General features: G+C 36.3%; 1 protein-coding gene across 1 annotated transcript; it reads left to right on the forward strand.

The window, feature by feature from the left end:
- The first annotated feature begins 1,922 nt into the window (after positions 1 to 1,922).
- Positions 1,923 to 13,706, forward strand: LOC149566334 (uncharacterized). The gene is made up of 7 exons (XM_089819738.1): positions 1,923 to 1,972; positions 10,977 to 11,355; positions 11,556 to 11,783; positions 11,923 to 12,277; positions 12,380 to 12,510; positions 12,625 to 12,760; positions 12,835 to 13,706. Exons 2-7 carry the CDS (start codon positions 11,009 to 11,011, stop codon positions 13,072 to 13,074), a joined length of 1,437 nt encoding a protein of 478 aa, XP_089675864.1. The 5' UTR covers positions 1,923 to 1,972; positions 10,977 to 11,008; the 3' UTR covers positions 13,075 to 13,706.
- Positions 13,707 to 14,077: the final 371 nt, after the last annotated feature.

Here is a 14,077-nt window from a genome sequence, read left to right on the forward strand (position 1 = left end):
TTAGACTTTATTTATTAACACATTTTAAAATTATATTGTGACTTAATTAGTTTTAAAAGTAGATAATAAATCTTTTGAAAATGAAATTTTATTTCATTAATTAAGAAAATAAAAATTATTAAATATGACGCATATGTACATGCAAAAAAAGTTGTTTAATTTAGATTCTATTCATTAACGCATTTTGAAAACTAATTTGTATTTATGTCATATAATGAAATCTATCTTTACTCTAACTTATATTTATTAATATTTTATATTAAATTTTTTTATACTTTATAAATTAATTTTAAAAAATCAAATTTTCTATCATGTAATTGTTCATACAAAAGTCTACAATTGCTAGTAAAGACAAGATAGAATTCCCTTATTTGCTATATCAAAAAGAGGTTCTTAATACTTTTATTTGTATTATACCACATAATAAAATTGACACATAAGATAAAATTTATTATATTATACAATTCTGAATTGTTATTTTTAGATTGGTAAAAGGCCCACAATTTACAATTATGTGTGTTGTAGGCTCACAATTTACAATAATGAATTTTAATTTCTCTTATAAAAATAGAAAAACTGGCATATAAGATATAATAATAGTGATAGCACATACTTTTCTATAATTAAGTTTTGAAAATGCTTATTTACCTTGGGCCTTGGCTCAAGCATATTGGGGTTCCAGATTGTCGGTGTCCATTCTGTGGGCAGTCGAGGTCTTTTTTGCATATTTTTGGTTTTGTAGACATGCCCAAAACTATTGGCATTGGATTCATGATTTATTTAAGTCATTTCAACCAAACCCTTTTTCTTGGCATATGGTTCTATTAGGTGACTCCCCTAGGTTCCCTAGGCAATTTACCTATATCTGACATACCTTTAGGATGGAGATTTTGTTTACTTTGTGGGAAGATAGGAATGTTGTTCTTTTCACTCACTATTTTCTTGACATAAATGTTGCTATATACACTAAAGTATGCATTTGTAACAATGTAATGATGCAAATTCAAGTCCAAGCCAATAAGGTGGCTCTAGTTGGTCCACTTTCAGGAGCTACTCAATCATTGGGGTAATGCTCCATGTACGGTTGCCAGAGTGCCTCCTGACATCTTAGCAAATCACACTTCAGTCAGGGGTCAGCGCCAGGGGTGCAACTCATCTACCCGCTGCTCTCACACACCATGCTCATAGGCTTCCTGCCATTGCTCTCCTAGTGGTGGTGATGGTCGTTGGTGTCGTTGCTTGGCTTCTCTGCCTCACTGTGGCTTCGGTTAGTCCCAAGGTTCTGTGGCTCCCCTCCTGGTGCTCCTTGTGTGGTTTTTGGCAAATGGCCTTTTCACCTGGAGGTGGCTATTTCACCCTCGCGAGCTGATACAAAGGATGGAGACTAGGCCCCTGATGATGTTGTTGATCGCTGGACTATTCCCAACCCCACCTACCAATCCCAAGGATGACTGGGGTTTCCATGATCATGATGAACCACCCCCCTCAGCTGGCATTGCTTTGGCAGGCTGAGGGGTTGCTTAATGTATTTTTTTAATGAATAGTCGTTGATTCCGACTTCGGCCATGTAAACTCTTACAAAGTCATCTTGAATATAACGATTTTTTTTTGTAAATTGTAACTAGTATATTATTTATTAACATAAAATGACTATTCATAAAAAAAAAAAAGAAAGAAAGAAAGAAGAAGAGAGAGAGAGAAGAGAGCTTATTTAATCCAACCACTTGCTAATATCCCAAATTGTACAATTTTTTTTTATAGGCGTAATTAGACTTTTTCTGCTCCGCAGCTAGATCAGAGGCTTTGACTATTCTCTGCGGATTTAGTCCTAACTTAAAATTCTTGTTTACCCAGTCTCTCCCATTGGTAATTAAGCATCTTATGCGCGACCTATAAATCATTTGTATTAGGTTGAGAAGTTTAAAGAAGAGCTCGTCACAGGGAGGGCATCATCGATCTTCACGAACGACTGGTACAAGCTTTAGTTTTTCAGTTTATTAATTTCTTTAAACAGGTGCCAAATGATGTTGCTCGGATCTGCTATAAAAATCTTTCAACTATACATCTAGATAATATTGTGCTATTGCACGGTTTTTCGAAAAAAAACGCTTACGGTATTTGATTCTGGAATTTTTTACAGTTCTGTTTGCAGCAGTTTTCAGGAATGCACCTAGTACCATTTCTTTCAACTTATTATTGTTTTGATTTTACTAGTTTTAAGAAAATGCTCCGAAAGGCTGTCAAACAAATCTATTGGTTTGATGGCAAGGGCAATTTGTCGACGGGGGACTCGAATAGGATTTGCTCTAGTTGTTTGACAAAATCGATCCTTGGATATGTATTGCATCGTTGTTGGGCTTGTCGATAAGCGTCGGAGATTCTATGATCTTCTGATATGCTAAATGCAGCAATGTATTGCAGTAATCTTCCATGAGAATTCGAAACTGGGTGCTTTGAATCTAGGTACTAGATATCACAAAAATAAATGCGAGGCATGGTTCCCTCTTGTTTGAAAACGGCATAAATCAGATGCGGAAATGCAATTAGATGATAGATATAGAGCCAAATTCAGATGCCTAAGTGGGAGGCATGGAACAGGGCGTGCTCAGCCCCCACAATAATAAGAATTGGATCATGGTCGTGTGTTGGATATATTTTGTAGGAGGGCAGGTTCCAAAACCCTGGCAAACAGCTGCCTCATCGCTGAATGCGTTGTTGAATGCGAGAGTATTAATGTCTGTCGCCTGCTTCAACAATTCCCTTACCCCTCGGAGGGCTTCGAACTGATTCTGAGTCACATCATGGAGGGAACGATCGTTGTCGCTTCCTAACCCGGACCTTAAGATATATTCACAGTGTATTTTTTCAGAGTTTCAATTCGGGAGTCTATGCGTTCTTGAGGGTTTTAACGCTTCACGATGCGTTTTAGTGAGTATTTGCGTCAAGAATTTGAAAGTAATATAGCAAATTCTAGTTTTGGGTTTAGTATCGGATTGATCTTGTAGATTACAACATTTTAGGAAAAGGTTTGTGATTAGGAAGTTTATCCTAAACAGATGATTGATTTTTACATTTTTAGTGTGAAGTGCTAAATAGCCCTATGTGGATACCCATGCTTTGAGATTCTTGCTTTAAAGTTTAAATTTTGTAGTTGGATTGGAAATTGACGCTTTCAGTATATTTGTATCGAATTCTAGAGAAAGCTTATATTTTTTATAGATTTTAGTTATTTGTTGTTGTAATTTTGCTTTTCTAGCGATGCAAAGCTGGAGATATTTAGAGCATACGTTTTAAGGCTACATGGTTTCTATGTGGATTTAAAAAGCTAAAACTATATAAAGCTCTTAGCTGCTGCCCTCAGCGGCATTTAATCTTTAGTATATATCTATATCACCAACAAGACCACAACTTTGTGAGACCTTAACAGGTGCTAGCTCTTAAGGTATTATGGCTACGAATTGCAAACATTTCATTGTTAATTTATTTCCTATGTTTTCCTTAATTAAAAAAACTGGGAATTACAACTTTGGACAGAGCTGATTAGCAAAAGTGTGGAATGTTGTTTTGCTTTACTTGGCTTGATTTTGCATTGTTAACAACAAATGCATAAAAACTTTGTGAGACTTGTACCAACTTGAACGTTCCAATGAATAAACAGAATCAGTCTTGACTATAATATTTATAATTACATGTTAAATATTTCTAAAATAATGTACGTCCATCTTTTCTCTACCACCTTGGAAATAGAATTTGTAATATTACAAAATGGGATTGTTTAATTGTTTTGCACTAGATCCATGCCTAAAAATTGTAGAGGGAATTGGAGAGCTCCCAAGAGGGCCTTTCAATTGGATCCTTTTGGATTTTAATCAACTTCCTATATTGGTGTAGTATGCAACCAAGTGGCTAAGCTAGTGTGCTTAGCTGTGGGTTTGTACACTGTGGCTTGCTAATTTATAGCATAAACCTGGATTGTATTGCACTGTCCAACCTGAGTTGTTTGCCGCATGGCTGCATGTCAAACTTCCAAGTTTTCCTGGATTGGATCAGCAACCAACCTTCATATAAGATTAGAAGCTTTTCAATGGTCTGAAGCCAATGTGATCAGTAGTTCAATCTGCTAATTCACTTTCCAAAATAGGGGTTTGGGCATCATGATCTCAAAATTTTGACATAGGTATATAAAGCTATTGTCCAGTTTATGAATGGTTTTCAATTTTGCCTAGGCTTTTTGGACTTGTATCACCCTTGAAAGGAGTGGATTACCTGTCCTCCTGTTGCTATAGAATTGATGCAGGCGCATTCTGAAAATCCAATAAGTTCACATGCATTTTCATAATGTAATAGATTGGGTTGCATCTTAGTTTTATTTAGTCATTCTAATAATGTTATCGGGGGGTAGACATTAGTGTTTAATTTAATAAATATAAAAGTTGTATAATTGTGAAGTTGTCAACTTTACGATGCCTTAGTAGTTTAATTAGTATACTCTTTGATTACTCATCGGTCATTTGAGTCGGGTATGGGAAGTTCAAAAAAATAGTTATGAGAATTAGTTCTCGGGTTTCTTTGAAGTTCTTTATCTATGCCAAAAAGGGACCCGATGAGGGAGTAGAATAGGTAGCATAGGATGAAAGTATGGAGAGTCGATGAAAGAGTATGGAACAATGTAACAGAGAATGCAGTAATAAAAGAAGATTTAAAATTTCAGTCAAGAATTTCAAGTTTTTCAAACTCCTTATTTGTAGTTCTCTGTTTTTTAAAACTCTGAATAATTTCAAATTGATCTACAGTCCAGTTTCGAACTGGATTCTGTTTTGATTATATTAGCTTGATCATTGGAATCAGTCATTTATCTTAAGAAGTTTAACGTCTGGTTTTGTCCGAGATTTAATGTTCACCGAAATTGGTTTCACTCAAGTTTAGTATTTTACAAATATCAATTTCAAGATTAGATAAGAAGAATTTCAGTGTGTAGTGAATTAGTTTGTTTTGGACACCGAATTGGTTAATTCAGTTGCCATATGTTTCGGTTTCTATGTAACAGTCATATGATTCGATAATTCTATTTGGTTACTATTCAGTTTTGAATGTCTTTATTTCCGATTAAGCATGACTTAGTTCTTCATATCAATTTCATGAAGAAAGTTTATTATTTTATTGAAATCAATTTTGACAGTCACGATTTGGGAATGGTCTACTGATGTTTAGATAGTCACTGTGCAAACCAGACCGTGAGAGACTTTATAGAGAAGTATTTGTATTTTGATGCAGAGGAAATCAATTGATGATTCAATTCTGCATTTCTTTCATAACCTTTCTCAACACAACATCAAAATATTCAGAAAATCTGCATAAGTCCTCAGAATTTTTTTCATTGTCTTGAAACCAATACGGAAGCAAACACTAAACATTTAAAATGTTCAACGCTGTGTCAGCATAAGACTGTTCATGTTTCCCATGGTTTTATTATTTAAAACCGATTCCCTTCAACTTAGAACTTAAATAAAACCTGCCAAGTTCAGCATGGAAATATCTAGCAATGGCCGAAATATCTAGCAATGGCCGAGTTTATCAAAGTTCAAGATCACATATAAGACTCCTTGGTTGTCGTCTTTGGAATGGACGTCGTGCCATTGTCTAAACCAAATACAAATACTTCTCTATAAAGTCTCTCACGGTCTGGTTTGCACAGTGACTATCTAAACATCAGTAGACCATTCCCAAATTGTGACTGTCAAAATTGATTTCAATAAAATAATAAACTTTCTTCATGAAACTGATATGAAGAACTAAGTCATGCTTAATTGGACATAGAGACATTCAAAACTGAATAGTAACCAAATAGAATTATTGAATCATATGACTGTTACATAGAAACCGAAACATATGGCAACTAAATTAACCAATTTGGTGTTCAAAACAAACTGATTCACTACACACTGAAATTCTTCTTATCTAATCTTGAAATCGATATTTGTAAAATACTAAACTTGAGTGAAACCAATTTCGATGAACATTAAATCTCGGACAAAACCAGACGTTAAAACTTCTTAAGATAAATGACTGATTCCAATGATCAAGCTAATATAATCAAAACAGAATCCAGTTCGAAACCGAACTGTAGATCAATTTGAAATCATTCAGAGTTTTAAAGAACAGAGAACTACAAATAAGGAGTTTGAAAAACTCGAGATTCTTGACTGAAATTTTAATCCTTCTTTTATTACTGCATTCTCTGTTACATTGTTCCATACTCTTTCATCGACTCTCCATACTTTCATCCTACGCTACCTATTCTACTCCCTTATCGGGTCCCTTTTTGGCATTAGATAAAGAACTTCAAAGAAACCCGAGAACTAATTCTCATAACTGTTTTTTTGAACTTCCCATACCCGACTCAAATGACCGATGAGTAATCAAAGAGTATACTAATTAAACTACTAAGGCATCGTAAAGTTGACAACAACTTCACAATTATACAACTTTTGTATTTATTAAATTAAACACTTTTGTCTACCCCCCAATAACATTATTAGAATGACTAAATAAAACTAAGATGCAACCCAATCTATTACATTATGAAAATGTATGTGAACTTATTGGATTTTCGGGATGTGCCTGCATCATGCTCCCCACGACAAAAGAATTCAAGTCCCTTTGAATTAGCTTCTTTCGAGACTTCCAGTTCCATGGTGGTACGTTGCCACCTGCAGGAAAATTTGCTACCAATTTCTCATACTTGTATGCTCCCAGGTGAAAAATATTGCTCAAAATCAAATCTTCAACGTGCCTGCATACATCAGCAACAGGATTCACCAAATATTTTGCTTCATTACCTGCATAAAATATGTCAGAAAAAACCAATATATCATCCCCAGCAGTATGAACACTGAAGTGTTCCTCCCAGCAAATGTCTTCATCATCATTTCCAGCCACTGAAAAATTTCTGCATTTTGAAGTACTTCCCAGCTATCCTTCACATTTGCCAATACGAATGTATCTGCATGTGAGACCATATTATCTTTCATTTGTTCAACATAAACCATATCCTTATCATAAATCTTTCCTGGAATCAAATCACTGTTACCCAAATTATCAGTCAATTCAGCATCTTTATCTTCAACTAGAACCTTTTCCACACAAGGCTCATCCAAAACCTTCTGCTCATCGTCAGCATCGGTTTTCTCCTCCTGTCCTGCCAATGGACAACTCTTCTCTTTCATTTCTGCTTCTTCATATGCTATCTGGGCTTCAATCAATTCCAATATCTCTTGATCTCTTTTGTTCATCATATCTAACTTCATTTCATATGCCATTAAATCATCTTCAATCTTCTTTCTTCTTGCTTCTTCTTTTGTCTTTTTCTCTGCTTCTTTCTTGTTCTTTTTCTCCTGTGCTTCCTCATAGGCAATCCAAGCATCTAATCTCAACAGTAATTTAGACATCTCTTCTTTTACCTTCCATGAATGTAACTTGTCTCTGATCCAGCACTTATAAATGCTTGTGAAGGACGCAAATCCAATTAGCTAGGTTGAATTTGGTCTCCCCCAACAATCATCCACAAATGGGTACTCAGCACCAAGAAAATCTATCAACTTATCAGCAAAACATGTTGCAAGAATACTCAAACATCAAAGAAAATATGGAAATTCATCTACAAAACTTGTGAAAAACATATTCAAGAGAATATAACCAGTTTCCGAATATTTTGATGTTGTGTTGAGAAAGGTTATGAAAGAAATGCAGAATTGAATCATCAATTGATTTCCTCTGCATCAGATTGGTATCAGAGCTTGAGTGTGTGGGTAGAGCTCCGACGGAGGCAATCCACACCAGGACCTTAGAGATTTGGTATTTGTTTTGTTGATGAGTTTTGGTTGCAGGGTTCTTATCTATCAAAGATGTAGTAAGAAAGTGTGTGTGTGGAAGACCTAAGAAGGGGTCTTAATATTGTCTCCATCAAGATGAAGCTGGGTAGAAGGTGTAAAGAGAGAAACTACTAAGAGAGGGTGGTAGTGCATCTTTCAGGGTCTTGAATGGGTAAGATGGCAATAGGTTGGTAGTTGTATAGCAGCAAGAGGAATGGTGGATTTATGGAACCTTTGTATTACAACTATTGATGCTCCACTAATAGGAGTATTTTAGAAAGTGATTTCGAGGACAGTCCTATGTCCTTGAAGGTAAATACAAAGGGCTCTGCATCAAGAATGACTGGAGTTTCCATTGGAGGAGTGCTATTTTTAGAGAGATATGACTGCTTTGAGGATCTCTTATCACAGAATGAGAGTCTTGCAGCTTATGAGACATATGAGACATACTTGAAGCTCAAACATGGATGTTTATTGCAAAGGGTTGGAATTGTGCAGTTTCACCAACTCCTTGGTTTCCATTTTTAGGCCATGAGGCCTCCAAGCTGTTGTGATGAACGGAATTGGTAGGTGTGTTGGGGACCTTATGTAGCGCAATGTGCAGCCTGTGCAAAAATTATAACTTTGGAACAGGGTTTGGGCAATCTTCAACACACCATAAAAGGCTCATTTTTTAGGAGATTGGGAACCCCTCATATTGCTTGAGATGCTGGTTCATATGTTTGTTTTGGTGATTGATGTTGGCTTCTGCAATAATTATTATCGCATAATATAATTATACTATCTCACAATATAATAATTATATTATTGATATAATTATTATATAATCAATAGCAATAATCAATATAATTATTGTATCACAATAATTACATTATCATAACTACCATTATATGTGAGTGGGCTAAGAAGGGATCCGACCTAGCTACAAAATCAACACTCCCTCTTAGCTAGGGAGGATTCCTTCTAAACACCAAGATGCATGGTGTCAACCTTCACAGTTGCTGGCCATCATGACTTACTACCATAGATGGAAATCAAAAAACCCACAAGTGCTTATTGTCAACTTAAAATAGCTACTCCCAAAGAAATAACAAGCACAAACGTGTAATGACACCCACAATACCCACTTGTAGAGGGTGGATAATGAGAGCTTGCACCTCAGACTTCTCGGTCTCAGAGAAGAATTCATACCTCAGACTACTCCCTCTCAGAGATGAATTCATAAAGTACATAAGGATTACCTGCATGCTAAGACTCCCTCTTAGCCAAGCCTCCCTTTCTACCTGATATCAACCTTCTGTTAGAATATATAGTCCATTGATATAACTGAGAGTGGGGGGTTTTTGGGGGGGGGGGGGGGGGGGGGGGGGTGCTGGGGGTGGAATCAGTTATTCAACTAATATCACAATTAACAACTTTAAACAATCTTAACCATATGAGTAATATAAATTGAAACCACAACAAGACACTCATACACAATAACACCAGATATGTTAACTAGGGAAAACCTCGGTGGGGATGGTACCCACAAGATGATGTACTAATATAAATGTTCCTTGTTTCTGTTAGGAGTCTATTACAACATTCAGTACATATGAGTCCTTGTTAGGAGACTTTGAATCCTTGTTAGGAGTTGTGGAAGACAGCTCGACCCATTGCCTAAATAGCTTCTAGGGCAAGACCAATGAACCCATTGTCCAAATGATCTTTGTATTATTCCTTGCAGAATAATAAAACTGAATTGTACTTTGTTCTCTGCCTTTGTCCTGTCAACCGAACTTCTGCTCCTTCAGATCTCGTAACCAGATCTCAAATCTCGCATCCAACAATCCCTTGGAACGCTTACATGCATTCAGTAAACACTCTGCTCCGTTTCGCACTTCGCACTTCTTGCAACAATAGATACACAAAAACATCTTTCCTTTATACCACATCTTCATAATAATTCCTTGTGTCGGCCTTGAGGCTTTCCCAATTAATTAAAATAAGATAATTAATTAATTACAATTACAATAGCACTGTCGGCTCATAGTCTATACAAAACTTCACACGTGCAATATTAAGGCTTGCGCACTCGCTGATGTCATCATCTGACTGTCCTCTATCACTGCCTGGCTGTGCATCTCTTCATTACATCCCAGATGTAAGATAGCCAACAATCATCATGATCTTCTTACCCAATTCTCTGTCTCTGAACTGCTTTTTGTAAATCAGTTACAACTTTCGTACATCTTTGACTTAGACTCTACGCACTTAACCACGTCATCAAGACACTGTGCAGTACATGTCCATAATTGTGCACGATCAAACAATCAAACCATTGTCTGTACCATCAAGATCTATGTTTGCAACTCGGCAGTCTTTACAGAAACAATGCTATGTTGACATCAATGACAAAGACAGTCATGAAAGCAACATATCAATACTCTCCAATGCTTAGGATACTCCCCAAAGTAGTATCATCAGCATTTATGCTAACACCTTCTGACCTCATCCAAGGTGGAATGGTCAGACTCTCTATAGCTGGAATCTCCCCTCAGCAGGGACATCATTGACACAACATTAGAATTTAATAAATTAGAAACCGATCTAGCTAATTTCAACAATAAAACTCCTGGAGACAAATTGTGATAAAACATACAACAGAATGGTAAAAAAGGTAATCACTGCAAACCATGGCCATTTAAATCTAAATTTAATGATAATCAACTGTGGCTATCTCGAGTGCCTTAAATTCTTAATTATGCTTATAGGATGACGTAGATTTATGTAGTGCATTAAAGTATTTCTTTGACATTTTATGGCATGTTTCATTTGCTGTCCATATGCCAGATACGAGCGTAAAAGAAAAAAAATGATCTTTTTACATTTCAGTTCAGATTTGTTTTAGTTTGACAATGCAGAATTTTTTTTCTGGTAGATAAATGAAATCAAATTTTGATTATTAAAAAAGTATTCCTTTCCTTCTTCTGACATTTTTATTTGAAGCTATTTAAAAGAAATTTTCTGTAATTCTATTTTTGGTGAATTAGAGCAGTGTCCTAGTGCATTTCTTGTAGATTTCAAATTTGGTATTACATCTTACACTGTGTTTTGTATATACAGTTTAATATTTTGGGTTTTCCCTACAAGGAAAAATGCCGAGCGGTGGATTTAGGGTGCTACACCTTGTCAGGCCATTTCTCTCAATTTTGCCTGAGGTTCAGACAGCGGAGAGAAAAGTTCCATTTAGGGAGAAGGTTCTTTACACTGTAATCTCCCTTTTTATATTCCTGGTATGCAGTCAGTTGCCATTGTATGGTATACATTCAGCTACAGGTGCAGATCCGTTCTATTGGATGCGTGTAATTATGGCCTCCAGTCGTGGAACTGTTATGGAGCTTGGTATTACCCCTATTGTCACTTCAGGTCTAGTGATGCAGCTTTTGGCAGGATCGAAGTTAATTGAAGTGGACAATAGTGTTCGAGAAGATCGCGCATTGTTGTAAGTGTTTGGCTGTTTATCATTGCAAGACTAATTTCTGTAACAAATTAATTAGTACCAAAAAATTTATTTCTTCCACTCTGCAGAGGGGACACCCACACTACAATTGTAGCAGATTGAATTCAGTTGGTGTTAGGCATGACAGTGCTTTGAATGGTGAATGCGATCTTGTAATACTGTAAGTCTCTTGTGGTTGGCAGGAATGGTGCCCAGAAGTTACTTGGTGTCCTTATCACAATTGGTGAAGCAGTTACATATGTGCTTTCAGGAATGTATGGTGACATCAGGGACCTTGGAGCTGGCAATGCCATCCTTATTATTGTCCAACTCTTTTTTGCTGGTATAATTGTGATATGTTTGGATGAGTTACTCCAGAAAGGCTATGGATTGGGCTCTGGCATTTCCTTATTCATTGCAACTAATATATGGTGGGTGCTTTTTTATATTGTAGGCTTCAGTTGCTTCAATTGTGTAATTTTTTTGGGTTCCGGAGGAAGAATTTGTCTAAACTTCTTCCTTTGTTGTTGCTTTTCTGAAGAGTCATTACTGATATGTGTGTCATTGCAGTGAGAGTATCATATGGAGGGCCTTTAGTCCCACAACAATTAATAGTGGACGTGGTGCTGAGTTTGAGGGAGCTGTCATTGCACTGTTCCATTTGCTGATTACCCGAACAGACAAAGTCCGAGCACTAAGAGAGGCTTTTTATCGGCAGAACCTTCCAAATGTGACCAATCTGCTTGCAACAGTTCTGGTTTTCCTCATTGTAATATACTTCCAAGGCTTTCGGGTTGTTTTGCCTGTGAGATCAAAGAATGCACGTGGGCAGCAAGGATCATATCCTATTAAGTTATTTTACACATCTAACATGCCAATAATTCTGCAGTCAGCTCTGGTTTCAAATTTGTATTTGATTTCTCAGGTATTTTTCCCCCTTCGTTTTATAGAATGTTGGTTTAGTATATATTAATTCTCTTGCTTATGAAAATGTCATAACTCTTTGAACATTTGTATCATTTTTTAGATGCTCTACAAAAGGTACAGTGGAAACTTCCTTGTTAATTTGCTTGGAAAGTGGAAAGAATCTGAGTACTCTTCAAGTGGTCAGTTTATTCCCGTTGGCGGCCTTGTCTATTACATTACTCCACCTGCCAGGTAAATGCTGATACTGTGTTTAGTTCGAGTGATGCATTATTAAGGGTGCATTTCCATTTTTAAGGATATGAGGTTCACTTGCGATTCCTACTGAAATATCTGATTATTTTGCAGCCTGGCCGAGATGGCAGCAAATCCTTTCCATGCTCTTTTCTATTTGACCTTTATGCTGACAGCATGTGCACTCTTTTCAAAGACATGGATTGAAGTATCAGGTTCGTCTGCCAAAGATGTGGCAAAACAGCTTAAGGTATGAATTGGCTTTTGGTATTTGTGTACTATTTATTCTTCAGTTCACATCATTTATCAACATTCAATCTGCAGGAGCAACAAATGGTTATGCCAGGGCACAGAGAGTCTAATCTTCAAAAGGAGCTGAATCGTTACATACCAACAGCTGCAGCTTTTGGTGGCATGTGCATTGGTGCTCTTACTGTCATGGCCGATTTCATGGGTGCTATTGGTTCTGGGACGGGAATTCTACTTGCCGTAACCATTATCTACCAGTATTTTGAGACTTTTGAGAAAGAAAAGGCCAGTGAATTAGGCTTTTTTGGTTTTTAAAGGGTATCCCACTGAAGTGAACTTTTTAAGAAATTATGCCTCAGATCAGACTTCTTGGTGTAATTCTCTGTTCATTGAAGGATGTAAGCTAAGGGGACTTGATGCCCTAGTTGAAGTTTTGTAGCCATCTTTACAGGTGAAAAGGTCCTGTGTGTTTTACTAAAGTTGAGATTTTTTAGAATTAACTTCTTGTTTGAACAAGCAATTGTATACAGAAGTAAGCCATGTCTTGTAGTTAGTAGTAGTGTATACATTGCTCATTTTTCTTGTTAATGCAGTCTAAAAATGCAGGGAGAGACCTGTATTTTGGTGTCAAATATGTGGCGTCGTTAGTTTTAATAAGCATAACCCCTGAGCATAAGGTGCATGGCATGGGAATGTATCAACAGGATTTGGTGCATGCAAATCTTAACAAATAACTTGCGTCCAAGTGCATTGCTCTTCTATCCAATGATTAACCGAACAGCTGGATGAATTGGCCACGGAAATTGCAGGGCTTGATCTGCTGACACCTTTTAACTTTCTATGGATAAATTGGCCACGGAAAATGCAGGGCTTGATCCACTGACACCTTTTAATTTCTTTTTGTATTTAACATTTAAATTTAATAAAATCAGAATATTGATTTAAAACCTCGGATGTCTTTGCATTAAGCAGACATTTTCTAAATTGAAATTAACGTAGACTTTAGTTTTGCTGCTTTTAATATAAAAAACATAGACCCTATCTTATGGTATGTAGTTGTATTTAATACATAATAAATGAAGAAATCTAAAAATAACTTGATTACGATGTTTTAAATAATATATAAGTTGTAGGTTACAATAACCTCTCTTTTTAAGAAGAGAGATACTGTGCTAAATTTTAGTAGAAGATACAATATATTTGTTGGGGTCCAGTGTTCAAGTGTGTATGGGTCAGTGGAAGCATAGTGCATTTATAGTGTTATGAACCCCAAGTAACATGTGTTTCAGAAACCATTTTTTATTTTTCTGATTGCTAG

Source organism: Cupressus sempervirens, chromosome 3, assembly GCF_028749045.1.
Source record: "Cupressus sempervirens isolate cs-2001-9-10 chromosome 3, ASM2874904v1, whole genome shotgun sequence".
NCBI lineage: Eukaryota > Viridiplantae > Streptophyta > Pinopsida > Cupressales > Cupressaceae > Cupressus > Cupressus sempervirens.